A 27180-nucleotide genomic window follows, 5' to 3' on the forward strand; every position below is an offset into this window, starting at 1 on the left:
TATGTAGGTTAAGAAATTGTAAATACTGAATATGTATTAGTTTGTTATGTTTAGTTACATGAATACTTAAATCTTGAATTAGTTAGTTAGTCACCTGTGCACTTGAAACCCACGGCCCAAGAGTCGACTCCAAAGGGAATAAATCAAATAATTTATAAATGATTGGGTTTATTTTTTAGACAAAGTTTTTTTTTATAATATCTGCTTGCAAATTGAACTAATTCATATTCCGTTTACAACATATTAACATATCGAAATGACTAAGTTCGGTCGTATTAAATTAGGCAAACGTAACCACGTCACGGCATCATAAGCATACATAATTGGGATATAAGTTGAACCTATTATCTAGTCATGATAATGCAGTATCACTAGATTATTATTAACGTTTTCTGGGTTTTCCCAACGATATAAAATTTTCCTTTTAACACGTAGTCTTTACAAATTATACTTCTTACAGTTGGTCTACTATCTATTTAAAGGCTTGCGGGGGTGGTAATGAATCCAAGTGTTCTCCAAGAACTCGGCGTCTTTGTACCTGGGGTAGGTATATGTGCGACGGCGAAGTCCAAGGTTGTTTGAGATACCAAGTGCCAGAATCTACACAGACTTCCGTTAACAAAGACGTTGCTAGTGAATGCAGTCTGGTCACTATCGACATCTTTATTTGTTTGCCGAGTAGCGATATCGTGTATCTTATATATATAATATATTTTATTATATTTAATTGTTTTGTTTTCGATATTGTCGTATTGTTTAGTGCTGTAAGGATGTAGGTATGTTTTGTGAATTAATAAACAATTATTTTCATATTCAATTCACATATTACAAAACAGAAATTTTTCGCAAACGTTTGTTTCTGAATGCAACAACAACAATGGCGCTACAACCAATAGCAATGTAATAGGCAAGTAGGTGATCAGCCTTCTGCGCCTGACAAGTGCCGTCGAATTTTTGGGTCTCCTCACGATGTTTTCCTTCACCGTTCGAGCGATCGAACGTACGACCTCAGGGGTGAGAATCGCATGCTGAAGACTTTAGGCCAACACTGCACTGTCTCTGAATAACGAAAGAATATAAATAGAGGAAAAATTGTGTGCAAATGGCACAGGTTAAGGCCTTGACCAATATTACACAACCTTCAATAATTACCATTAATTTTATAAATCCATCACGCCACAAACTAGAATGTTAGATGTTTCTTGGTATGCGATTTCATCGAATTATGTAAAATGTACTTATGTTTCTAAGGATGTGCTATTTAAAAAAAGTGCGTGCGTACAAAGTACACATGTCAGAAGTGAAACTTATTTTAAAACACGTGGCGTTTTAATTTACAATTCGTCATTTGAAATTTCAATAACTTATTTTGCATAAAATTTATACATACTAATATTTCATAAATTCTGTTTACGAAATTTTAAATATAATTTCTATAAGGTAATTCGCCCTTCTCACTCTCTCTCTCAATCGGTCTCAATCTTCGTGACACTAATATTATTATTATTGCTTTTCATCATCTACATTTCATCATAAACATTTTACCCTCATGCGCTTAAAGAAGTTTCACTTCAAAAACTTCTCGCTGACCACAACTGCGGTTATGTATTCCAAACGTTATGACATGTTGGAAGGTGTATATTAATAAATTCGCGTTAATACCCGTTAAAGAAATTTAACATGAAAATATAGTAGCTGTCCACTAGGGAAGCCCGATGTTAGAAAAACATCGATATTGACATCGATTTCATAATCGAAAGCCCAACATCGATGTTCGATATTTATCAAAAACCGAATATCGATGTTGGATAACATCGATGATTTTTGCATTAATAATTGACAAAGAAATAAAATACAGTGAAATGGTTCGAAACTTATTAAGAAGCAGAAAAAATTATTACATGACTGTATGAAAAGTAATTTTGATAACGAAAAACCTTTTAATCTATTTCTTTGTTGATAAAGAGTAGTGAGGCAGTGTGACAGAGAAAGAGCGAGACTATGCCTTGAAGAAGAATGAATACGCCTTCAAAATTTAAATAAACCTGATTTGTGGATGCGTACATAGAAGACATAATTTGTTTCGTAAGTTGCAATGGTCGTGCGGGAGGCCTTGAGTTAACATCGATGTTCGATTCAGTTAACATCGATGTTACGATATTTTTGGTATAGCAACATCTTTGATTATCGAGCATCCCTACTACCCACTCGCATAAACCTAAGACTTTTTAATAACCTAACCTAACCTAAGACGTTCAAATAATATCTTGCGCTATTAATCCATGTACATTTACAGCTTCATCTGAAGAACACCGAATCTTAACGTAGGTCGTGTAGGTTTCCAGTGCATATTTATTTTGGTATTATGTTTAAATAGTTCTAGGTATGCATCTGAAATAATTGAGAATAATTTCGACGTAAGTAATCAAAGTAACGTAGTAATGCAACACGTTGCAGTTAGTTGCGACACCTATCGACGTCCTGAGAACGGATACATTGATCTCTTTATGAGATATTGACTGTGTTCTATTAATTACTTTGCCATACAATATTATTATTTCAAAGCAGATAAGAATATAATTTTTTATTTTTATTATTATTTATTGGACTCCTAACAGGTTCGCGATCAAGTAGATCCGTGGCAGAGAAGCTAGGCAGCAGGGGAGTGTCAAAACCTCCTCTTTCCTAAAAAGGGACTTTATTTACTTAAAAGGTGTCTCCCGCAATTGTTTCCCGCAGAGCCCGGGCGACAACCTCTCTGGAACCTCATGATATTTATGGATTAATAAGATTTCTCATTGAAGGCATCGGTTTTGTCCTCAAAAATATCTATTATAACATCCTTGTTCTTAATGCAAAGCATTTTGTAATTGTTCCTCGTTCTGACAGATTTTATATTAAGATACTTAAAAGTAAGATAAAAAGTGGGCCATTTAACTATCTATAAAAATAAAAATATGTTTTGCACAAAACTTGAAAACGGCTGAACCAATTCGAGTAATTTTTATTTATTCTGACTAACTCTGTGGAAGGTTTCTCTCTATAAAAGCCTTCCTCAGAGAGATTTGTAAAAAGGCTAAGTGAAAGAAAGTTTGAAGTAGCTAGTAAAGAAATAGTTAGATTACGTTTAATTTGGTGCATTCTGTACACGTACACGTGAACTTTGGGATTTTCATACAAAAATCGATGTGCGTAATAAAATATTCCTAACAACCAAGGTGTGGCCTTGAAGTCGGTAAAGACACATTTATTATGGTAGGAAGTTCGATATGTTACGTCTACATTTAATTTAAACGCGGTAATGTTTCACATTATACACTATTTATATGCAAAAGATTTGCAGAAGATGATATATTATGAAACGCTATAAAAACAATTGTTAGAAAAAACTGACTAACCTTCGCGGTTGGCAGTGTTCAAATTTTGTGGAATAAATTACTAAAAACATACTTAGGATGTATATAATGAAGGTTTTAAGATAAATATAAATTGCAAAAACAAATTTAAGTTCTTGGTCTTTGCTATCAAGTAAAAGTCTTTTGATGTGATTTAAAACATGGAGTAAACATAATACCGTGTTCGTTGCCATGGTTACCCTGTTTTCTGTCACATTAACATCTTTAAATACGTACGGTACGTTTTGTAATCTAATGTATAAAATTCTCGTGTCACAATGTTCGTTCCCATACTCCTCCGACACGGCGCGACTCATTCTTATGAATTTTTTTATGCATATTCAGTAATTCTGAGAATCGGCTACTATCTATCTTTCAAACCCCTAAATGATAAGGAGTGTCCACCCCCAATTTTAATTTTTTAATTTTTGATTTTTTTGTTTTTGATGATACAGCGTACAAAAATACATACAACCCCTAATTTTCAACCCTCTATGATCAACCCCTATTTTTTATTATAATTGTAAATAGTTATTTTTATTGAATAAAAAAAATTATTCCTATAAATAATAGACATGGCAAAACGAACGTTTTCCGGGTCAGCAAGTAATAATATAATAGATATTGTTACGCCGCTACATACATCTCATAATCTCAAATTTAATTAAATAAAACTAACACTACACTTAGAGTTAAGAATAATTGCATCACGTTGAAAATATGAGATTTCTTTTGAATTGTTTAAAATAACTTTAAATATTGCTAGTTCCATATGTAAATAAATAACAACCGCTGTGAACGAAATTCGATTGTTTGTTTTAACTGTTCATACAATACAGAGGTCTGTTCTTATTATTATTAAAGTATTTCTTTACGTTCATATTGCCTATCCAGTGTCTGATTGTGCCCGCATCGTTTCCCTTTCACACTTGCATAATAATGCAATAATGTAAAGTTAAATAAGGAGGTCATCTAATGGACTTATCTCTTATTCTTCTAACATTTATATGTAGAGAAAATAACATTGATAGTGTAAAAAGCTACTTTATATTAATTTGACAAAATGTTGGTATTCAGCTGTTATAGAAAAAGTAAGATGTTTTATGAACACGTTTGAACAGGCTTTCAAATACATTTAATTAAGATAACATAAACTGGCTTAGTTAGAAAAATGATGTTCACTAAATATTTGCCTAATAAAATCAGGAGGTAATAAAAGTGTCTAAAAGTCCGTTAACTTAATTTTTTTATTGTATACGTACATGTGTCTTTATTAAGGCATCATGGAAAATTACGATCTAGCCTAACTTAAGACTAAGAGTAATTTAAGTCTAACCTAGTTTACTAATGAGGATTTTTACATAAGAAAGTGTCCAATAACACTCTGTTCTTGTGTTCTTTTCTTTCACTTACCACTGGTTAGCACTTAAGACTTAATATGGTATATGGAAATAATAAATAGAAAATTTAAAAAAATTTAAAAAGTTCGGTTCCTGTGGTATTGTACCTTCAACGCTGGCAGCATTTTCTCGCTGTATTGCGATACTTATATTTAATGATTAGATTTTTCATTAAATATGAGAGCTTTCGTTACAATTTCATTATCAATGTGTAAGTTAAAAGCAGTTTTGATGAACGATGTGGGAACGTTGAAGTGGTCTAAAACTTTGATTACGTTCATAAGGCATCACCATATGAAGTTTGGTGGTTTGATTGTAACTTAAATTGGAGAGAAATAATTATACGAAAAACATGTTTGAACTTGATATTTATCGAAATTCACATTATAAACTCAATAGTCGTTTACGAATATTGTGGTTACAAACCACAAAACACTTTTGTTAAGTGAAAACATTCACCTGCAATCCGAATCGTGGTAGTCATTGTATGAATCCTTTGTTTGTTTAGATGTCTATCAATGTTTACTTTAACCACATAAACAATAAGTAAAGAAGAATAAATTACTAACGCTGAATTTCTATCTATACTAATATTATAAAGAGGAAAGATTTGATTTTTTGTTTGTTTGAAATGAATAGGCTCCGAAACTACTGGACCGATTTAAAAAATTCTTTCACCGTTGTCAAGCTACACTACTCCCGAGTGACATAGGCTATGTTTTAAAATTTTTAAAATAAAAATTGGGATGCTTACTAAAACTTGAATAATCTAACCCAAGGTGTAAAAAAATAAACAAAAAACTTCCTTCAATCGCGTGCGCTGCGAAAACTATTAATGATAGAACAAAATGATGTATTACAATTTTTCAGGACACATCACTATTATAAAAAATGTCGCAACAGCATGTCTCTATCTTTTATAGTTACGTCACAATAAGCGTCCTTTTATTATTATTTTTTTATTAAAATACCACCGCTAGAAAAGGCTCTTTATTCGTACCTAGGTATTGATCCTTATCAAAATAAATACCAACGTTTCACATAAGCTACAATTTAATGGCATAACCACAAAAAAAGCAAGGTCGATTGGTGTTCTCCTGCCGTTTCTCTTGAATAGTTTACGACTATGTAATATAACAAAAATCTTAGCCACAGCAACGCTTGGCCGAGTCTACTAGTTCAACATAAATACCATAAATGCATGAAAGTTATTTTTCTACAGTGGATGGTTTAAAAGCGCGGCTCTCTTAATAACGACGCGATCCGAAGGTTCAGCACTTGAGGTTTTCAAGAGCATCACACAACAACTCTAGTTCTCTGCAGGTCTTCTTCAAATCCTTGGAATACTCTGTCCCGAGAGAATCTCTAATCATCTATGGGAGCTGTGCAATGAGGTGCCAATTGACAGGTCGATAAAACGCCGATATGGACATGGGTGGGCCATACATTCCGGATAGATCCAAGATGCCAAGCAAGCCATCGACTGGAATACTCAAGGTAAAAGGAAATGTGGCCGCCCAAAACAGACCTGGCAACGAAGCATCATTGCAGAGGAAACTGGAATGACGTGGTGTAAAATTAAGCCCAGAACCGAACAGGCTAGTTTTCTACGCTTGATGCGTACCTATTTGGGGGATATAGGGCTTAAATATCGTAATTGGGTATCGACAACTATATCAGATTCGCTCAGGCTTTTGGATGTTACAGAGTACAAGCGCCAGTGTTTTTTAAGTAATAGTAATAAAAAAAAAATCTCTCCTTTGAAACAAACAATACGATTACAGTTGAGAAGGTATTGGGAAACTGGTTTCCAAGCTAGGTAAGAAACTGTGATGTGGATAACCAGGCTTTCATTCCACAGCAAAATCATTCTGAGTTATAACAAAAAAGTACATACATGAGTAGGCAAACAAGTTTTAAAAAAAGTATTTGGATATCAAAAGCAAGTAAGTAAAGTTACTATTAATATTTTTTTGGATTTCTGTGAATGTGTGCGTGTATGTGTGGGTGTGTGAGGGCATATTCTAGTCAGAGAATAATGTAAACAACTGCTTCCTTAGTTCCTTAGTATCTTTGCAGAAAGAATCTTAAGGTCATATTGAGGATGTAATTTATTGTTGCTTGGTGCGTTATGTTTTGTTTTTGCAATTTTTACTTTGACCGCTCACCGCACCGAAGTCCGTTCAAGGTCACCAAATTCTTTTAGAATACGCTGAACTCTGGACTTTGTTTTTTTTTGTTTTAACCAATTCTCAAAATTATTTTAAGAACGAGAATGCAAAAAATATTTCGAAGGAACGGTGTATCAATCAACACAATACGCACATAAATTAAACATTGAACTGATATATTAAATGCGAGTTTTTAACGCAATACCTACCCTGGTTGACAATCACTTACTACTTTTAGTCTCTCTAATGTTTTGAAAGCATTTTGATTTCCTATACTTAAATACATTCATATCCGAAGCCCAAGAAAGTTCTAAGTTAGGATATCGAGAGATATTGAAAATCGCTTTTGATTGATTTTTTTTTTTAATTGTCAGCAATTTAAAAAAAAACTTCATTTAACATTACGATCTAGCTTAACTGAAGACTAAAAAGGATAACACTACTTACAATCTCTATTAACAGAAAGACACTCTGTTCTTGTGTACAATTTTTTTCAACTTACCCATGTTTAGGCACTTCCCAACGTGAGGCCAAAGACGGTGTTTCCCTACGCCCTACAGGGGGGCAATAAGACAAATTGGAGACTTGAGATTCAAGCTAACTAAATTGGAGTCTAATATAAATTCTCAAGCTTCAGCAAGCGCAAGGATCTCACTAAATTAATATAGAAAAATCTTTATTCAATTTGGAATTTGAATTTCCTTTATGTTTTGAAAATTTACTTATTGTTTCGTTAACAATTTCCCTAGTGATTACTTCCAAAAACCTTTAAATTTCTTAAATGAACAATTAATTTTTTTAACATATCAATTATGTATTTATTTTTTTTATTTATTTATTTATTTATTTTCTCACAAAAACTTAAACTTAGGACATAAGGAAGTGACAGTTATATTATACTTCTGTTTATGAAAAAAGCAAGTCTGTGTGAGACTGATGCCTGCTAAAGGTAATAGTACCTGTGTTACAGGTCATCAGGCCTCCACCACTTCGGATCGACAGAAGATACAATACAATACAATACAATACAATACATTACAATATATAGAGGAAACCACATAGGGTATGTGTGTAGGTGTAAATTATGTGTATGTGTGTGGGTGTGAGTCTGTGTATGTATGTTACATATTGGGCATAAGGTTGGCACAAAAATGGTTGGGAAACCCTGACTTGAACGACGGAAGGACTAACGTGTATTCACAGTAATTCGAATGGTTTTGTCCTTGGAAAGGACCATACCTCCGTACCACAGGCCCGTGGTGTCAAGAACTTGATAGCCTCGACATTCAATAAATAATTTAATATAAACATATATTTTCTTAATTCTTCTATTGAATGACCTGTATAGTATACGTACAATAAGATGGCACTTGCAAATAATTAGTAAAAATCTCTAGCAGAACCCGTATACAGATAAATGTCTCGTTGAACAAGTTTCCGAAATTTCTACATTTAATGTAACCTTCATCATATGACCTTAAATATGGATTTAAGTTTATGTAAACAGTGAGAATTTATTGTTTTATTAAAAATTATTTGGACAATAATTGTCTTCGTCGTAGTGTATCCTTCGTAGTCAACCTTTGAACTATTTTTGATTTTCCTACAATAAAGTTCACAAAAAAGAGTGCGACTTTATTATGAATTAAAATCTAGCCTATACAATAATTATGACTAATAAGAAATATTATGATGAGTGTCAAAAGTCAAAATCATTTATTCTGAATGTAGGTAACACAATGTACACTTATGAACATCAAAAAAGAAATATTCATTAAATGCTTCAAATTTTACATTTACTGCCAGTTCTCAAATCAAGGGCGTAGAACGGAAGAGAAGAACTGGCAATAAACTCTCCGCCACTCTTTTTAATCGCCATGTTTTTTTTTTACACAACGTTTGTAAGAGTGAGTGAATAGCTTAATCTAAGGTAATGTTCATTAACAGTCTTGGTGTTCTATTATGTTTGGACACTATGTTCGTGTGTCCGAGATACCGCACTTACACTTCTATACACTAAGTGCGCTAGGTTTATTTACTCAAAAGGTTTAGTTCTCATTCTTGAATGATTTCAACATCGGATAAAAACATTTTGTGTAAATAATGTGATAGATGTATAAATTAATGTTTACCTTGTAAAATTATTACTTACTTCTAACTTACGTTGAATTAATAAGAATCAAATGACTAAAATCGCATAAAGCCTTCCGTCAATTCGATAAACAAAATGTACAAACCATACCCTTCAAAGTAAACAAGTTTTTACAAAGATAAGTCATCTTATTGTCTACTTGCGTCACGTTATCATCATTATGAATTAAATTTAATTTTTAATGCATTAAAATCTAGTAGGATTTGAATAACATTTCCTTTGTGTAAATAAATATTATTTTACTAATTATAAAAACGTATAATTCAGTCTACTGGAGGCCTTCTGAAAATTTGTTTAATTATTGTTTAGATAGATAGTGTTTTATTATTACAATACATAATAATTAAATTATATACAGTATTTTATATTATCTATGTAATAATTATTTATTATTCATTAAAATTATCAAAATCAAAGTAATTGCTTCCTAGCTATTCTTCTTCTGCCCGTTTGCCTTTTACATAAAGAAAACATAATAAACAAATTCGATTTAATTTTTTCTGATCATATTTATAAACCCGTTCTAATTAAAATACAACAATGTTATATTATAATGTACGAGTTCCAAGAATAATAACATCTAATTCTCGAAAGAATAATTAAAATTTTCCTCCTATTTGATTTAATAAATTATTTTCAACTAACATTACGACCAAGAAGAGTTTCCTTCACCTTCACAGCTACTCGAAATATTTTTTTTTTTAATAAAGCCAATTATCTTGTAAAATTTCCCAATTAACCGAAGGTAAATTAAATTTCTGTCAACAAAAATCCCTTTAGGACATAATACTTCAAAGAACTTACACAAAAATCCTTATTGTATTTCACTGCACATATAACACTTAACACGAAATAGTAACTTATAGCGATTGCTGTGACGCCGTCCATTCACTATCGAATGACATTAATGACTGCAGAAGTTTCAAATTAAGCAAACATCTTGCGCGAGCGCTATTCCGTACATTTGCATAATGAAATAAGTTGACGACCTTTACTTTGGGTGGACTACACACACGTTGTTGAGATAGGACTTAATATTAAGAAAGAACGATATGAATTTCCGGAATCAGGTCAATTTGTATTAATATATACTTTAATAATAAAAAAAAGGGTGCGTGTACTTATGTACGCGCGTAAGAAGTTATACCTCTTTGGCATTATTAAAAATAGTTTTTGATTGCATGCAAATAAATAATTACAATTAAATAATCAAAGACTGGAAAAGGAGTCATTATAGTCAATAAAGTTAAGTTTACATTTGAAAAATTAAATAAATAAATATTTATTATTATTCATATTGTAGCATCTTCCGTGGGCAACTTCATTCTGTTAATTTTGTGTCACAGTGCGCGCGCCTCGTAAAATTTCACTCTCATCAATTTTTCATAACGCGCCTAAAGAAGTATGACTTCAAAAATTGTCATAAATAGCATAATATGTTTTAAACATATTTTTTGATATAAAATGAGATTTTGATTTGTACGACATTCAGTTTTGATGCCTTGGGCAGGCATATCACAGTTTATTTCTCTATCTATCTATACGTTTTGACTACTATACGAAATATTATTTTTCATATTTGAACTGAAAACCCAACTCGATAAACTTATCAAAATCAAACTATTTAAAATTAAGCGTACCATCACTATGTGGAACCAGCTGCTCATTTCGGAAATACTTCAGATTTCCGAAGCAATTCGACTTAGGGTCTTTCAAGAAAAGATCGTACCAATTCTTAAAAGGCCGGCAACGCGCTCGCGAGCCCGCTGGCATTGAGTGTCCATGGGCGGCGGTATCACTTACCATCAGGTGAGCCTCTTGCCCGTTTGCCCGCTGTTCTAAAAAAAAAGCTTTGGAACAGTTGTTTAGAAATATTTAGTTTCTTACTTATTGCTTAATTCTTATCAAGCATTAAGATTGGAATTTTATTAAATTTTAGCAATCAACACCTTGACCCACTATATAAAAAATGTTTAATATTATTGACGCACCTTATCAAGCACATTGCTAGATATCTCATATCACCGATAAGGACTGATTCACAACTCTAGTCACTTCCAAACTATTGTTCAAATCGGATGGAAAAAGTTATTAAAATAACAAATTGTTTTGTAATTGACTTTAAATATTTATTTGGTATAAGTGAGAATCAAAATATATTCAGTTAATAATGGAGATTTCATAATAGTGTAGTATGGGTTTGCATGATTATAAATTAATGTAGCAAAAATAGGGTCCAAAATGAGTTTGATTAAGACAGAAAGGAGTGACGTCGCTGAAAATGAGGGGCGGGATAGCGTCTGCTATTTTTGCAATGATTCATTCGAAATGGGAAAATTACAAGTAAGTACCAAGTCAGTAATTAGTTTAAAAGGGGAATCAGAAAGCGACTGATTAGTGGAACACGTAAGGAATGCAGCTAATGGGAGTACTCTATCAGTAAACTTAGTCAAACTCAAATCTAATATCAATACAGGTCAAACTAATCTTCCTACTTGATATGATTCTGCCAGTACTCCAGAGATATGATATGAGATACGTTTCTAAATATACAGACCATAACAGCCACCATGGTCCTAATATCAGTAGTATATTTCTCGTTTCTAAGAGTCTACAAAAGTATGAAATCGTTTTAATGTAATAATAAGTCAAGTATAATCTAAAAGTCAGGATTTTAATAAACCACATTTAAAGTACTGTTTCATGAACAAGAATCTCAATATTTCAAGGCTGCACAGATCGTATACGTGACCTCACGAAGATGATTTCAGGGGATTATGTTGAGTTAGAGCACGTCTTACCGATTGTACTACAAATTATACTTTATGCTTATCAGTCAATACATCTTTGTTATTTCTTAAAGATATTGACAAAAATTCATACTAGATGATAAGGAATATTATAACGAAATGACCAGATTTTTATTTGTATTAGGTTATTAACAGATATGTGTATTATAGTATTTTTGACACATTACAGAATCACTTAAAGCAATGTGGCAGTATATTGGAACAGTGTCCGCTGCGTTGTGGAGCCTGGATTCAGAGGAAGCACAGGGACACACACGTCAAGGACTGTCCCATGATGGACAAGGTAAATGGAGCTTGGTAATTGTCAAAATTAAAATATATATAAAATTCTCGTGTCGCGGTGTTTGTAGTTAAACTCCTCCGAAACGGCTTGACCGATTCTCATGAAATTTTGTGTGCATATTGGGTATGTCTGAGAATCGGACATCTATTTTTCATTCCCCTAAATGTTAAGGGTAGTCCACCCCTAAATTATTATTTTATAATTTTTAGTTAAATATTTATTTTTGAAGTTATACTTCTTTAGGCGCGTTATGAAAAATTGATGAGAGTGAAATTTTACGATGCGCGTGCACCGTGACACAAAATTAACAGAATGAAGTTGCCCACGGAAGATGCTACGGCATTGGACATAATTTAAATACAACATTCGAATAATAATAGAACTATAATGACTCCTTTTCCAGTCTTTGATTATTTAATTGTAATTAATGATTTGCATAAAATCAAAAACTATTTTTAATAATGCCAAAGAAGTATAACTTCTTACGCGCGTACATAAGTACACGCACCCTTTTTTATTAAATAAATGTGTTATGTATATGTATTTTTTAATGCTATATCATAAATTTTATGATATAGCATTAAAAAATACACACAACCCCTAATTTTCACCCCTCTTCGATCAACCCCTATTTTTTTATTATAAATGATATACCTACCTACATGGCAAAACGACGTTTGCCAGGTCTGTAGTTTATAAAATCTTTGTCCGGTTCGATCTTAGAGTTTTAAATATTACGCAAGATATCTACTATCTAGGGTAGGTTAGTTTAGTGGCTTGGTGATTAGGGCAAATGCCTGTAAGTCTAATAAGAATTTGAAAGAAAAAACATATTAAAGCACACACATAAAAAAATACAAACACAATAACATTAATCAAAAACGGACCCAACTCTAACAAAAATTTAATAACTAAAAACAATTATTGATCAACAGAATAAAAAAAAACCGACAGCCGACATTCCAAAAGATAACTTTTACTTTTTATTTTTTTTAATGCCTTGGATGTCGCGGGTTGGTGTTGGCAGGTTGTTATTGCTATTTTCAATAACTATAATTTAAAATATCAAATCTTAATTCTCTATATAATATAATTACTTATGAAATATTAATTTAAAGTCGAAGACAACCCTACGAGACACGACGTCATTCCTTAAACGATAAAACGATCAGCTAATGCATCTTTAACTACACTTATTTCTCGATTGAGATATCTCTAAGGGTTTTAACCTGCACGACGGAAACTCTTAAATCTTTAAATTATTTAGTCTATTTTATTTGTATTTTTTAGATACGTAAATAATGTAATCGTTTTGTGTTTATATAAGTTACAGAAGTTTTATTTAATTAAGATCAGTGTTGGCTATAGGCTTCAGCCTCTCTTCCCAGAAGTCGAAGGTTCGAACCCCGGCTGTGCACCAATGGGCTTGTGCGCATTTATCATTCGCTCAAACGCTATAGAAAAACATCGCGAGGAAACCGGTTTACCTCAGACTCAAAAAGTCGACGGCGTCTGTCAGGCACAGGAGGCTGACGCCTATAATTATGTCTATGAGATTGACAAATGATCATGAAATAATATACAGAAATATGAGGCCCAAGCCTAAAATTTAAATGCTTAATGCTTTTTAAACCATAAAGCAATAAACTCATTTATCTATTTGTGTTTTCAGAGTCGCAACAGTGCATCCCCTACCCATGTCCGAGTGTCAGACCCTGAACCTCCTTCTCACAACAAACACACTTGGTCACCTAGAGCTGTGCCATTGGACGAATGTGTCTCGTATTTGGAGAAAGAACTAGCTAACATCAAGTAATTATGAACAATATGATTACAACCGTGGGTATTATGGGCTGTTCTTTAGGCACTTTAAAGCATCATCAAGTAGTGTTAAGATCCACAACAACTCAAATGTATATTCAACCAAAGCAACTTTTTCATTTATAACAGAAATAAATTTTATCTCACTGTGTCTGATGTGAGGCTCAGTACGACTGATAGAGACTGTTATAGCAAGAAACTAACACATTAAGCGACGTGATCAACTAAAATGTAAGAATGGACGCTTTTATCCGCCATCAACACACGTAATGCAACACGTAATAAGCAGATGAAAACGTTTTCTAGTTAAAATATACAAAGTTCAAAACATGAGATTAAGTTAAACTTTCTGTGACGTTAATATGTCCCCGCTGTTATTTATTATAATCATTATAAACCAACTTTCATTCCCTATAGATTAGTCCTAACAGAAGAATCAAGCAACCACGACATCCAATCAACTGAACTGGAACACCTTCGGTCCAAGTTAGTGCTGGTGGAAGATCGGGCCCAGCATTTCCTCTCTACCCTTGTGTCTCTCCGAGCAGCACTGGACGATGAGGCAGAGAGATCAGCTAATTGGGCGGCGCAGTTTAAGCACGACCTTTCTAATGTGCAGCTGGCTTTGCAAGTATGCACTGTTATTAATGTATATCATATATTATATATCTAATAGCTTTTATTACATTTAAACATTGATTTTGTCGAAATATCACATTATCTATTTGCATTTGCTCAGGAGCTTCAAAGCCAGCAGCTGACAACCACGATGCGACTGGAAAGTGCTATCAGCAGCATTGTGCATGAGCAGAACGAGAGAGAACTGTTAGAGCAGGCACTCACACAACATGACAATAGAATAAGGACTATCAATAAGCTAGGTATTATATAGAAATATGGAATCTTGTTGTTTGTTATTGATAATAAATATAGCCGAGAATTAAGTTTGGTGGCGGTTTTTGTATGGATCAAATAAAACACTTTGTTTGAAGCTGGATAACAACTGACTTTAATGGTTTAAAATATGAACTTACATAAAATTAGGGGAATGGGGTTGTGATGCTAAAAATAACTAACTTGGCTTATCTATGGGTTTATAAATCTGAATGTTATTGGACATTATCGGAAACGAGAATGTGAAGTGTAGACAACTCGTAATGTGTATTTTAACATCATAAAAAAGAGCATTCTAAAGAGCTCATATTTGCTTTATGTGTGATGTTTCTTTACATTTTGTTTACGCTTCTAATTAGTAACTTAAATATATATATACATATATATATATATATATATGTAACTTAAAGAATAAATGTTTCAATTCGGAAGCTATACCTAAGTCATAAATGATCAGTGACAGACGTAGTTTTGATGTCTTAGTAGTGCACTTGATCATATTGCTATCATGTACTTTCACAACATAACATTTTCAGAAGAGGTAATCGAATACATTAAGCAAACTGTGGAAGAGGAGAGACAGCGCAATTCTGAAAACCAAGCAGCATTGGAAGCCGAGCTGATGGAAGCTCGACGATCTTCTCAGCAATTGGCACATCTCTCTACCCTAAGAGTTCAACTGCAAAATGCTACTTCAGAGAATCCCGTGAGTTTGATACGCAAAACACGTATAAAATAATCAGAATTTCATTTTCGTACAAGAGCGATGTATATGTCACCGTAAAATTGTAAACACCGTTAGATTGTAATCTATCTCGCGAGATTATAAACTGTCGAAAGATTGTGAACCTCAACGAACTGCTTACAATTTAACGTATTATTATTCGGTAGTTATATGAAATTGTTGGAAAGTAAAATTAATCTGTAATTGACCAAAGAAGTTTGAATGATAACTAAGTTAGTGTAGTACAATCTACCGAATAATAATACGTTAAATTGTAAGCAGTAAGCTGAGGTTCACAATCTTTCGACAGTTTATAATCTCGCGAGATAGATTACAATCTAACCCAGTTTACAATTTTACGTTAACATATACAATAGCTTTAAAATAACTACCTTATATCCAGGCATTTGATCGATTGGCGGTGCTGGAAGTGGCTACGGCAGATGTGAGAGCTGAAGCAGCAGAACACTCTAACAAAATGGATATTATTTCACGAGATCTACGTGCTCTAACCAAAAGTTACAACAAGCTGAGGTCAGAACTAGCAGATTTTCAGACAAGAATGACATTGGAATACCCAGAGAGCGGCAGTAACACTGGTAAAACATATTTTTTTATTAATTATTTATCGAAAAAGATATTTTTATGCAACGTCTGTAACAAATATCTGTAAATTTAGTGCCCAGGAAAACCATTGTTATCTTTTGATAATTTAAAACGTTATGTTAAAATAATAATAAGAGCAGTATTGGCCTAATGGCTTCAGCGTGCGACTCTCATCCCTGAGGTCATAGGTTCGATCCCCGGCTGTGCACCAATGGATTTTATTTCTATGTGCAAATTTAACATCAACAAAACGTCGTGAGGAAACCAACATGTCTTTGGCCCAAAAAGTCGACAGCGTGTGTCAGGCACTGGAGGCTGATCACCTACTTGCCTATTAGATTGAAAAATTATTCAGAAATCTGAGGCCCAGACCTAAAGAGGTTGTAGCGCCACAATTTTTTTTTGTTGAAATAAAACAGAAGTTAAATTAACTGATAAATTTATTAATTTTTTTTACATAACTTTAGTTAAAGTTTCCATTACTGATGCATGTAAATAATGGAATGAATCACGTTAGAGAAAATATGTTGAAACGCGTTTTGTTTTGCGCGAACGGACGGACAACATTTTATTATTTATTTAAAGGTCAGTTCATCTGGAGGATAGATAAGTTCTCGTCTCGCATGAAGGACGCAAAGGAAAAGGACACCGTGTTGAGCAGCCCACTCTTCCGGACCAGCAACTATGGGTATACATTGAAGGTACGCTGTATTAAATCAATACAATTTATCTCTATCAACACTGTTCATACACAAGAAAAACATATTACATTTTGAAGGTCATACATTCATTCCATAAGACATAATTTATAGAAAATCTTATTAAATATGCAGTACAAGCTTTCATTTCATTTGACATAAAGAGTCTACTTCTACGGAGGATATCAGTTATAAGAGAAACATTTATGGCGTATTTCCTAGATATTATAATACACATTACAGGCGGAACTAAATCTAAACGGTATAGGCAAGTGGAAGGGTCGTCACATCACATGTACTGTGCGGTTGGTGCCCGGTCCATACGACCCACTTCTGGAGTGGCCCTGTGACCTCAACATCAACATCGTGCTAAAAGATCAACCAGCTAATCGTAGTCAGGTAAAGGCAACGAAGACTAATCACTACTTCACCCCGTATTATGGATTTTGTCTTGAGTCTTACAAATGTTAAGTTGGAGATCCGTTCTGATGACCAGGCCAGTAGTAAAGCCAATTCAAAATTTAGATTGTATGTGCTTCCCTTGTTAACTGCTTTGAAGTGATTTTTATAGATAGATAAATATACTAAAATAATTTTAATATCTCTTTTAACAATTGTTAATATCATATCAAAAAAAAAAAAAAACAAAAATCAATTATTCACGTAGGTAACACAATGTACACTTGTGATTCGCCATTAATGAAATACATATTAATGCTTCTTATTTTACATTTCCTGCCAGTTCTCAAATCAAGGGCGTAGAACTGAAGAGAAGAACTGGCAATAAACTCTCCGTCACTCTTTTTAATCGCCATGTTTTTTTTTTTTTACACAACGTTTGTAAGGTTAGCGTTCGTTTGTAAAGCTGCAACCATTACACCATGTTCCACATGACATTTTAAGTAATTATTAATAATAACATAAATTAAAAACAAAGACTTGTCGCCTATCAGCAGGAGGCATGGTGAAATAGGAGCACGCACTTACATTCTCGTGGGAACAACACGCAAACACATAGTCGAAATAATTAACATCACCGCATCGATCAAAAGATCGAGATACAATTTCTTATAATAAAATGATTTTTAGGCAATGGACATTGTAAAATCTCTGGAACTCCGTCGAAAATCGAAGCTAAAGGAAGATGCCAACGAAAGAAGTAAATCAACCGAGAGTTTGGATCAAGGCGTCTTACAAATGAAGAGACAGTACATCTTCATACCACACGCCAGCCTGGACAAGTTCGAGTATATTAAGAACGACGTCATGTTCTTTGAGTTTATAGTTAATCAATAATACATATTCAATATTGACTATCGATTTACAGTATGTGGAATATATTTTATTATTAGACATATAGATGGAAATATTGATTACTCTGTATAAACTTATAAATTTAAATAAAACTCTTTAAAGCCGGCAACGCAATCGCGAGCTCCACTGGCATGGAGTGTCCATGGTCGGCGGTGTCATTTCAGATGAGCCGTCCTACCCGCTTAAACCCGTTCTATAAAAAATGTTGTCGGTGATAGACTATTATTTTAATAATATACATTCGCCGTTTTAAAGATTCATTACGCGTAGTCTACCTTTTTTTTAAAGGTACTGACAAAACAAAAAATAAAACCTTTGCCTTGATGAACCTCTCTCAGAATAAACCACCTTAAAATGTGTTGAGTTGTTTTAGAAGGGAAGAAATTATTTAAACCATTTAGAGGGCTTCACTTTGTATTTTAAATCTCTAGAGACAGAGTGCTACCTTAAGCAATTAAGAGACAGATAAAAAATTAGTGTCCCACTAGTTGTGTTAACGTGAAATTAATCCACCGTAAGTACTTATTTATGAATATATGACAAATGATTATGATAATGCGCCAGTAGTAACTCGAAATCCATCTGTTAATTTGTAGGGGAATCACTTTCAAGTCATTCTCATTTTACACATGAGGGAGTATGTATGAACCGAGGTTGTACATTTTGCTCTCTTTCTTTATTTTATAAGCGTGGCGATTACCTAAATTCTGGGAGTTACGCCCCGAGAGTATAGCCAGAACCCAGGCTCTTCAGCATTACAATACAAAGCATTCATTTAGCATTAAATTATGTTATAAACTTTGTTAAACATGGGCTGATAATAAACAGTATTTTTTTAATTACAGTGTAAAGTCTTTATAACATCATTCGTTATAATAAAAAACTCTATATAACGTAAAAATTAGTTAAATTTGTTTGGTTTAACACAAAACCCATTAATTCTTCCGTCCCTATAACGAATAAAAGAGCACGGTCCCTTTAAATTCGTTATAAAGAGTTTACACTGTATTTGAAACCTCCTCACTCACCCAGGAACGGTACACAATAGCTTTAATCATACAGATGACTTAGAAAAAACTAAGCGTTTGATTTTATTTATCTAACTTTTGCATTACACCATAAATCCTTAATTTTGATGTTTATTACTTATAATATTAAATCCTTATATAGTTTATAAATAAAACATAAACAAATTCGTACACAAAATAATTTTATTTGAAAACGCTTATAAAATAGAAAACAATTACACAACGTACATACAAGTAAACATACTAAACGCTATGTTTAGTCAATATTTCCAAATGGCTTCAAGTTGAGACGAAGTCGCTCTCACCTGGCTCTTTTCATTAAACCGAAAATACAATTTGATAGAAAGAGACGACAGTGTACTATATTGATATGTTACTTTTTATAAATAAGGTTATTCGAGTTACGTCATACGTCTCGCAATAGGAAATGGGACAGTTACAGCATTTTGTTATATATTTTTAAAATAAAGTACTTTCTTTATAAGTTATTTTATTTCAACTTATAAAACCCGTTTAGATTAGGAACACAACGCTATATTGTGCCATAAATAAAAAGTGAAATGTCAGCGACATCGGGGCCGTTCTAGTATTACGTAAGCAGATTTACTGCAATTTATCCCCCCATCCCCCCCCTCTTGTCAGCAAAAGTAAGCAAAGCTCTCAAAAGTAGTAGTACTTAAACGTATTAATTTTTTGTAGGAATCCACGAAAATGCATTTCCTTTTCAAGAATAGACAATGTGAGGGTAATATGTATAAAAAGTCAATAATTACTGTTGACGTAATCGCCAAATAAGAAAATCAAAGACCCCCCTCCCCCCTATAGTGCTTACGTAATACTAGAACCCAGCCCCGGCCGCATCTAGCAAAATTAAATGTAATGCAGCGCCATCTAGTGTGATGCTTCAGCATTTTGTACGATGCTTCAGTATAAGATTTACAATAATAAAAAAAGTTAGGTAAAATCAACTTTTCCTGAAAAAAAAGTCAATTCGTCACGACCTTTACGACGATAAAGGAAGAAAAAACAAACACTTTATACATTACAATATCGATGTTAAGTTGAAATGTTTACAACAAGGACTTATATTGTATCAGGAAATGTTCTTCCTCAGAGAGCGGCGAGCTGAGATAGTCGTCGTCTTCATAGCGTATGGTCTGCCTTAATCGATGGACTGCAAGTTGCCGGGCCTTTCTCCTAAAGAGATATTATACATTTTTTCATTGGTTATGCATACAAAAATAATAACATGAAGTTGACATTCAATAAACTATGGGCTATGCTCCAATAAATTTATTATTTAAATTTTATTATTTTGGAATTAAGTTAATTCAGTTAATATTTAGTTTTGGTTATTATTGTTATTTTTTATCTTTTTAGTTTTAGTTATTACTAACTGACCCGGCGAATGTTCCGTCCAACAGTCTAATAATATCGTGTTAACTTATTTAAACATAATTTAGGATTTCATTAAGGTATAATACATCTTATTAGACATTAATACAACTTTATTTCAAAATACAGAATGTTTTATTTCATTGGTATTAGAAGTTTGGCTGCCAAAAACCGCCATATTTGATGGAATTTGAATTTCTTGTTTCGTCAACGGATGGCACCACATGCTGTTTGCATTCGTAAAACTAATTAATTAATTAATTAATTGTTATTACTTATGTATATATACTTATTACATATTATTTTATTACTTATTCTGCTATTCGGAGTGGAGAAGAATCCACCAAAAAAGATATAACTAATATTGGTCCAGCCGATCTGAGTTATAATTAGTTTAACTAACACGACTTTGTTATATTTTAGATTTTTTTTATTTTGTGGTTGTTTAATTTTTTTACCTTTTACCTAAGCTAAGTAAGACACCCGAATGTCAAACAGGTAACTATGAAAGTTATACAATTCAAAATAATAACATATGTACTCACTTCCGTCTCTTCTCTTCTTTTTTCTGTCTCTTTCGACTGGTGTTAGCTTCAGTGCTAGTGGACGGGTTGTTAGTGTCAGCTAAACATACAAGTGACGTCATTATCATATAAAATTAACTTAACGTAATCTCCCGGTTAAAACACTCACTCTGTTCAGCACAAGGCCCTTCGCTGTGAAGGATGTCCAAGGCCCGAACCAAATCGTTTCGACTTAGCTTCAAAGCGTATTTCGCTGTCTCACTCTCGAACCCCATTGAACATAGCTAAAATATATGTTTTTTAATTAAAATATTTAAAAAATAATTGATGCTATCTGAGAAAAACAATTAAATAATAATTGAATGACTGACAAACAAATTCGCACTAAGTAATAACTTGCATTTGCATTTTATGCTATATTTTGAAGTGAAACTTCTTTAGGCGCATAAGGGTCACGAAGATGTGCAGCGTTTTTGTCGAAGAAAAGGGAGAGAGCGATTGAGAGAGAGTGAGAAGGGTGTATTAAAATTTCGTAAAGAGAATTTATGAAATATTTGTATTTTACATTTTATGCAAAATAATTTATTGAAATCTCAAATGACGAATTGTAAATTAAAATGCCACGTGTTTTTAATTATCGAAGATATAAATTTAAAAAATTAAATTTATTATTTGTATTAATTTTCGACACTTTTAATATTTTAGTGACAATTAAATTCATTTAATTCCTAACATATCTTCCTTTTTCCCTCCCTCTAAGATGAAAAAGACTTAAAAATTAGTTTGCCAAAGAAGTTTCATTTTTGACATAATATGTACTTGTATGCATGCACTTTTTTAAGGTAAGTGTCTTACCTCAGAGAGGAGTTGGTTATCCGGTTCCACCGGCTCCGTTGACTCCTCTTCTTCCGAGAGGTCGCTGTCCTCCAACTGATTCATGATCAAAAATGGTTAATAGAACCTAGTTTATGCATGTGGTTAAGAGATTCCGCGAGAGATCTCACCAATTCGGGTTGCTCCTGTATGATCCTGACAGCATCCGTGACGTTGTTATTGGCGTTCCTGAGAGCTAGAACGGCCAGTTTCCTGGAGTAACCCATTCCCACTAGGCTCTCTGTGAGTTGTTTATCCACGGGACTGCCGTCTTCGCATAATCCTAGCGCGCGCTGTTCTCTAAAAGACCAAAGTGCATAACGAAGAAATAGGAATATAACACGGCAACATTCATTAGATTGTGATTGGTCCACATCTCCACCTGTCTCTTACTTCTAGTACATTGTACACTCTTTATAACGTAAAAATATATATATACATTTGTTTGGTTTAACACAATACCCATACATTAATTCACTCTTTATAACGCAACAGCCACCATTACGAAGAAAGACACCTGAGTTCATAAACAGCTGTCTCGCCTTTGTTATTGTTAATTGCATTAACACGTTCGCCATTATTCTTAGATTATATTGCCTGTAGGAAATTTTGGTCTCAACTCTCAGTTACTAAACGCACCACCGTCACCTATCGTGTATAATTAGTCGTAAACAAACTTTGAAACTGTCAAGATGGCCAGGAAAAGAAAAGCGTTATGTGTTTAGAATAATTTCCCAATTGATATTAATAAAATTAGAAATTATTGTAATTGGTTAAATTTGGGTTTTTTCTTGTCACTCCATATAACGAAAGAATTCGCTATAAAGAGTTTACACTGTATTTGCTAATAAAGATTTTAATTTAAAATTGCTATGGACTTAAATCACCCCACCTATCATCCCTATTGGCCCGCCTCTCCACTTCCCTTCGCTTCGTGGCCGAGTCGAGGTAGTGATGCGCCCCGTTCACATCCCCTTGAGCCGCTCTGAGGCCCGCGTACGCTTGGCACTCGCTCCAGCCCAACTCCATCAGGGCTTGCACTGACGACTCATCTACCTGAAATATATATTCAATTTACAAAGAAGATTCATCATGAGACGACGAGGCAGTATCTTAAATTTCATCAAGAATTAAGGAAGAAACATACATACAGTGTAAACTCCTTATAGCATTATTCGTTATCACGACAAACTGTCTTTAACGCAAAAGTTAAAGTTTAATTTATTAGGTTTAACCCAATACCCATCATGAATTAATCCCACCCTATAACGAAACCTCTATATAACGACTAAAATGCTGGGTCCCTTGAAATTCGTTATAAAGAGTTTACACTGTATTTTTAAGTCGAAGTAAGAAGTAGACATGGGGAGAAATTGGCTGTGCCAAAAATCGATCTGGAACTGTTTCGGAAAAACAGCTTTTGTATGGCCATTAAGGTTTACAATAAATTACCAAAAGAATTAAAAGATCATCCGACAAGAGTCTTTAAAAAGCGACTTGGTGTATTACTTTTGGAAAAGATGGGGGGTGGGGGGATTTTACATTGCAGTAAATCGGCCTCAGAGCAAATATTTAGCTATGTATATTGGTGAAAGAACTGCATGAAGTATTGTCATATTTGCACAGATTGAACTATTATCATACTCATTTGATGACTAACTCACCCTCAGGTTATTCAGTTCTCTTTCAGCCTTATCGAGTAACTCCTTGGCCAGAGTCCTATTGTTCTGATGATAGGCCACGATACCCTGAAGGAGGTACAACCTCATGAAGAGTACTCGTTCGTTGGCTGAAATAATGTAAATATGTTTTGTATTTAGAAACCATTTCCGATTATTAATAGTTGTTATTTTTATTTCTATTAACATTGAATTTCAATTTAAATGTAAAATTTTATATTAAACAAAGCAAAGGCATTTTATTAGGCAAGAAGGCGTCGTACCAGTCCCTCTGACGTACACAGCCTCACTAAACATCAAGTTTTTTACGTGTATCATTCATAAATTACACATAATATGTATCTTTAGATCAAAAACCGAATTCAACGAAATTAAACTCCAAGATAGTATTAGGATTAACATGCTATGTCAGGGAACGTTCAAGTATTACGTCACGCAATTTTTGGAGATTATTGCCCCCCCCCCCCCCCCCCCCCCAAGTAACACGCCGTAACGTTTTTCTGTACCCAATAGTTAATTGTTAAGTTACCATTATGTGCTGTAAAGTACTAGAATGTCGAAAATAATATTAACAATAACGTGTGATTCAATCCCCGCCCCGCATCGTAACGTATTACAAATAGAACCCCCACCCCCCTCCCAAAAATCGTTACGTATTTGAACGCTCCCAAAGTCAATTCGAGTAATCGGTCGGTGAATTCGTGTGACTACACTTTATTTTTCATACAGTCAAATAGCCTTTTATATAAACTCTAATAACAATAAATCAAACAATATCCGAATGTCGAAACTACATTAATATATGAGAAACTGAGCTCACCGTCCGTGCCCTTGAGAGCGATGAGCCTCTGCTGTTCCGGTCCGTAGCTGTTGGTGAAGGCCACTTCGGCCTTCGCGAGTCTCGCGGCCGCGTCGTTCGCGGCTTGAAGGCTTTGCAGACCGAGGTAGCACCACGCTATGTCCAGTTGCAGCACTCCATAGTTGTCAACCGTGTTTAAGATTTGGGCCCGACATTCACTGGAATTAAATTGCAACAAATTATTAATCATCTGACGCTTAATGTTATGTACTACATTACTATGGAACTGGTAGTAAATGTAATCAATTTAACATCTTTCTGTTGACGTTCATAAGTGTACTTATTTACCTATATGAAAAAAGTTATGTCGAAAGGGTAGACAAAAGAGTACTTTGGGAGGCAACAACAACAATTAAAATTACTTGGTTGGTAATCGCAGCTCATGTCACAAACTTTGAATTGGTACCAAATACTTATATTTAAATTTATTTGAAGTCGACATAATAATATGTTATTTACATTAAATAATTAATAAATTTAAAAATACCTGAGTTGTCTATCAGCTTCCAAAAGTAACACGAGTGCAAATGCATATTCCCGCTTCTTTATACAAGTGCGTCCCCTCTCGTGTAATGCGAGTCCTATGAATAACGACCTCCGTTCTGACTTGGGTAGATCCACTGTTTTTCCGGTCTGGTCTTCCAACTGCAATATGTTTTATTATACATACTATAACACTATACAAATAATTAAGACGCTAAGTTGGGCTATTACTGGTGCTAGAGTGCGCGATTAATTTGATAATTAACTAATTTAGCAGACAACAATTATTGAACGGGCAATACTTAATATGGATTTCACATCACCATGATTTGGAGATGATAAGGAAAAAAGAAAAATATGTTTTAAAATGGTGTAATTGAATGTGAAAACCAGTTCATGTTCCACAAATATTTTGACTTTTCAAAGCGCCAAGGTGTTTGAGGTATTTTGTGCAAAGCTAACATTCAAATATGACTCGTCACCAAGGTCATCGTAGCATTCTGAAAGCAGGGTAGCATCCTCCAGAGTCCGTTTCATCTGAAGATACATATCATCCTCTCTCTTCAGCGCCTCTGTATTTTCTGAAATCCATAAAAGGCAGGCTTAAATTATTTTATTTTAAACTCAATTCTGAGCTTTAATTTACTTAAATTTACAGGTAGCTTAATAAGTAGCTTAATATATTAAGAGTAATTTTACATATAATAATTTATTAACTGTCATCTTATAATGATGATTAATTGAAGAGGTTTTAAATATATATTTTATCTAGTTTTATATGTTTTATCTATAGTTACTAATGATTTCCTTTTAACATCATCCATTCTTTAACACAGCTCTTCTCTCTTTTCCATATAGCAGTTTCAAACCACCACAGACAACTAGTAACACACCTGATCTGTCTCACTTGCTCACTACTTGAATTGCAGAGTGCTAAGGGCTAACTTTTTTATTTTCTTTTAACACAATAATTAAAATGTGCATTATTAATATCATATAACGGTTGTAACATACCTGCCATAATTAATGCCATAAGTTGAATTCCGTTTTTAACACCTTGATTCTCTAGGCTGCAGGTGGGGTTAATGACCTTACCATTGAATATCAATTTCAGTCTGGAAATTTAAAAATATAACTTGTTGCAGTTTGTTGCTATACAAATATTTTGTAAAGAAAACATAATGACCTAAGTATGAGACTTTATTGGCAGATTTGCTTGTCCATTCTAAGCCCTTGATTAGCTAGCTATTATTGGAGCAAATGTGAATTTAGAAGGATTTTTACCTAGTGTTTTCAACTCCTAACACCTCAGAAATTGTATCAATCAGTTCGGAACCCATTACATTCAGTTTCTTCATGACTTTAAATACTCCTTTTTCCCCTCTTCCTGGAGCCTTAACTCGCAAAGTAGCACATCCTGTTTCTTTAAATTCTTCGTTAGCTTTTGATCGATCAACAGAATGTTGTTGTAGTTCAAGCAAACCATCTAGAACTATAGTCATATCTAAAGATAGCTCGGATGCTATTCTGTTCGCAAGCTCCTGCAAGATAAAAAGGTTACATATGTCTAGTAATAAAATATATGAATTATTGAAAAATTTAACAAAATATGTCATATTCGAGATAGTAATTTTTGAAAGAATTACCTGAAAGTTATGAGATGTATCTCCTTCTGTAGATACATAAGGAGGTTCCCATAACTTAATTTTACCTTCGTTTAATTTTGCACGTAGTTTTATTAACAAGTCTTCGTGCTCCAAGCCACTTTGCATGGTGATTGTGCTTTTATATCAGGATGTAATTCAGTTTCTAATTTATTTACACAAATAACTGCGAGACCGTAATACTCAAGTACGTAGATTGAAATCGTTTTATGATAAATAAAATTTTATAATTTAGACGCATTTCATAGAAACCTATCATTAAAACTCTAAGCATGAAGAAGAAATATTTAACATACAATAACAAACAAAGCTGAAACTCTTATTGGAAAATGAAATTCATGGTAATATTCAAAATTATTGTATTATCATTCGCTTACGTCAACGGTCAGATGTCATTTGTTGAAAAT

The 27180-nt window shown here is 33.5% G+C and overlaps 3 protein-coding genes across 3 annotated transcripts in view; 1 reads left to right on the forward strand and 2 right to left on the reverse strand.

Annotated features, from left to right (window-relative positions):
* Positions 1–10038, reverse strand: part of LOC125056880 — a 61653-nt gene extending 51615 nt beyond the window's left edge. The window contains exon 1 of the mRNA XM_047660199.1: positions 9923–10038. The gene's annotated coding sequence lies outside the window, so the exon portion shown is untranslated. The remainder of the gene's footprint in view (positions 1–9922) is intronic.
* A 1293-nt stretch (positions 10039–11331) lies between these two features.
* Positions 11332–19777, forward strand: LOC125056448 (TNF receptor-associated factor 5). The gene is made up of 10 exons (XM_047659543.1): positions 11332–11461; positions 12098–12211; positions 13884–14023; positions 14450–14663; positions 14772–14913; positions 15463–15632; positions 16054–16249; positions 16842–16957; positions 17198–17353; positions 18044–19777. The coding sequence occupies exons 1-10, from the start codon at positions 11360–11362 to the stop codon at positions 18248–18250; spliced, it is 1557 nt and encodes a 518-aa protein (XP_047515499.1). The 5' UTR covers positions 11332–11359; the 3' UTR covers positions 18251–19777.
* LOC125056447 (NEDD8 ultimate buster 1-like) lies at positions 19462–27154 on the reverse strand. Its single transcript, XM_047659542.1, has 13 exons — positions 26756–27154; positions 26394–26650; positions 26124–26224; positions 25572–25690; positions 25114–25271; positions 24588–24784; positions 23753–23877; positions 22981–23144; positions 22220–22388; positions 22071–22145; positions 21385–21499; positions 21237–21315; positions 19462–20493 (listed from the first exon to the last, which is right to left on the reverse strand). Exons 1-13 carry the CDS (start codon positions 26879–26881, stop codon positions 20367–20369), a joined length of 1812 nt encoding a protein of 603 aa, XP_047515498.1. The 5' UTR covers positions 26882–27154; the 3' UTR covers positions 19462–20366.
* Positions 27155–27180: the final 26 nt, after the last annotated feature.

This window comes from Pieris napi, chromosome 15 (assembly GCF_905475465.1).
Source record: "Pieris napi chromosome 15, ilPieNapi1.2, whole genome shotgun sequence".
Lineage (NCBI taxonomy): Eukaryota > Metazoa > Arthropoda > Insecta > Lepidoptera > Pieridae > Pieris > Pieris napi.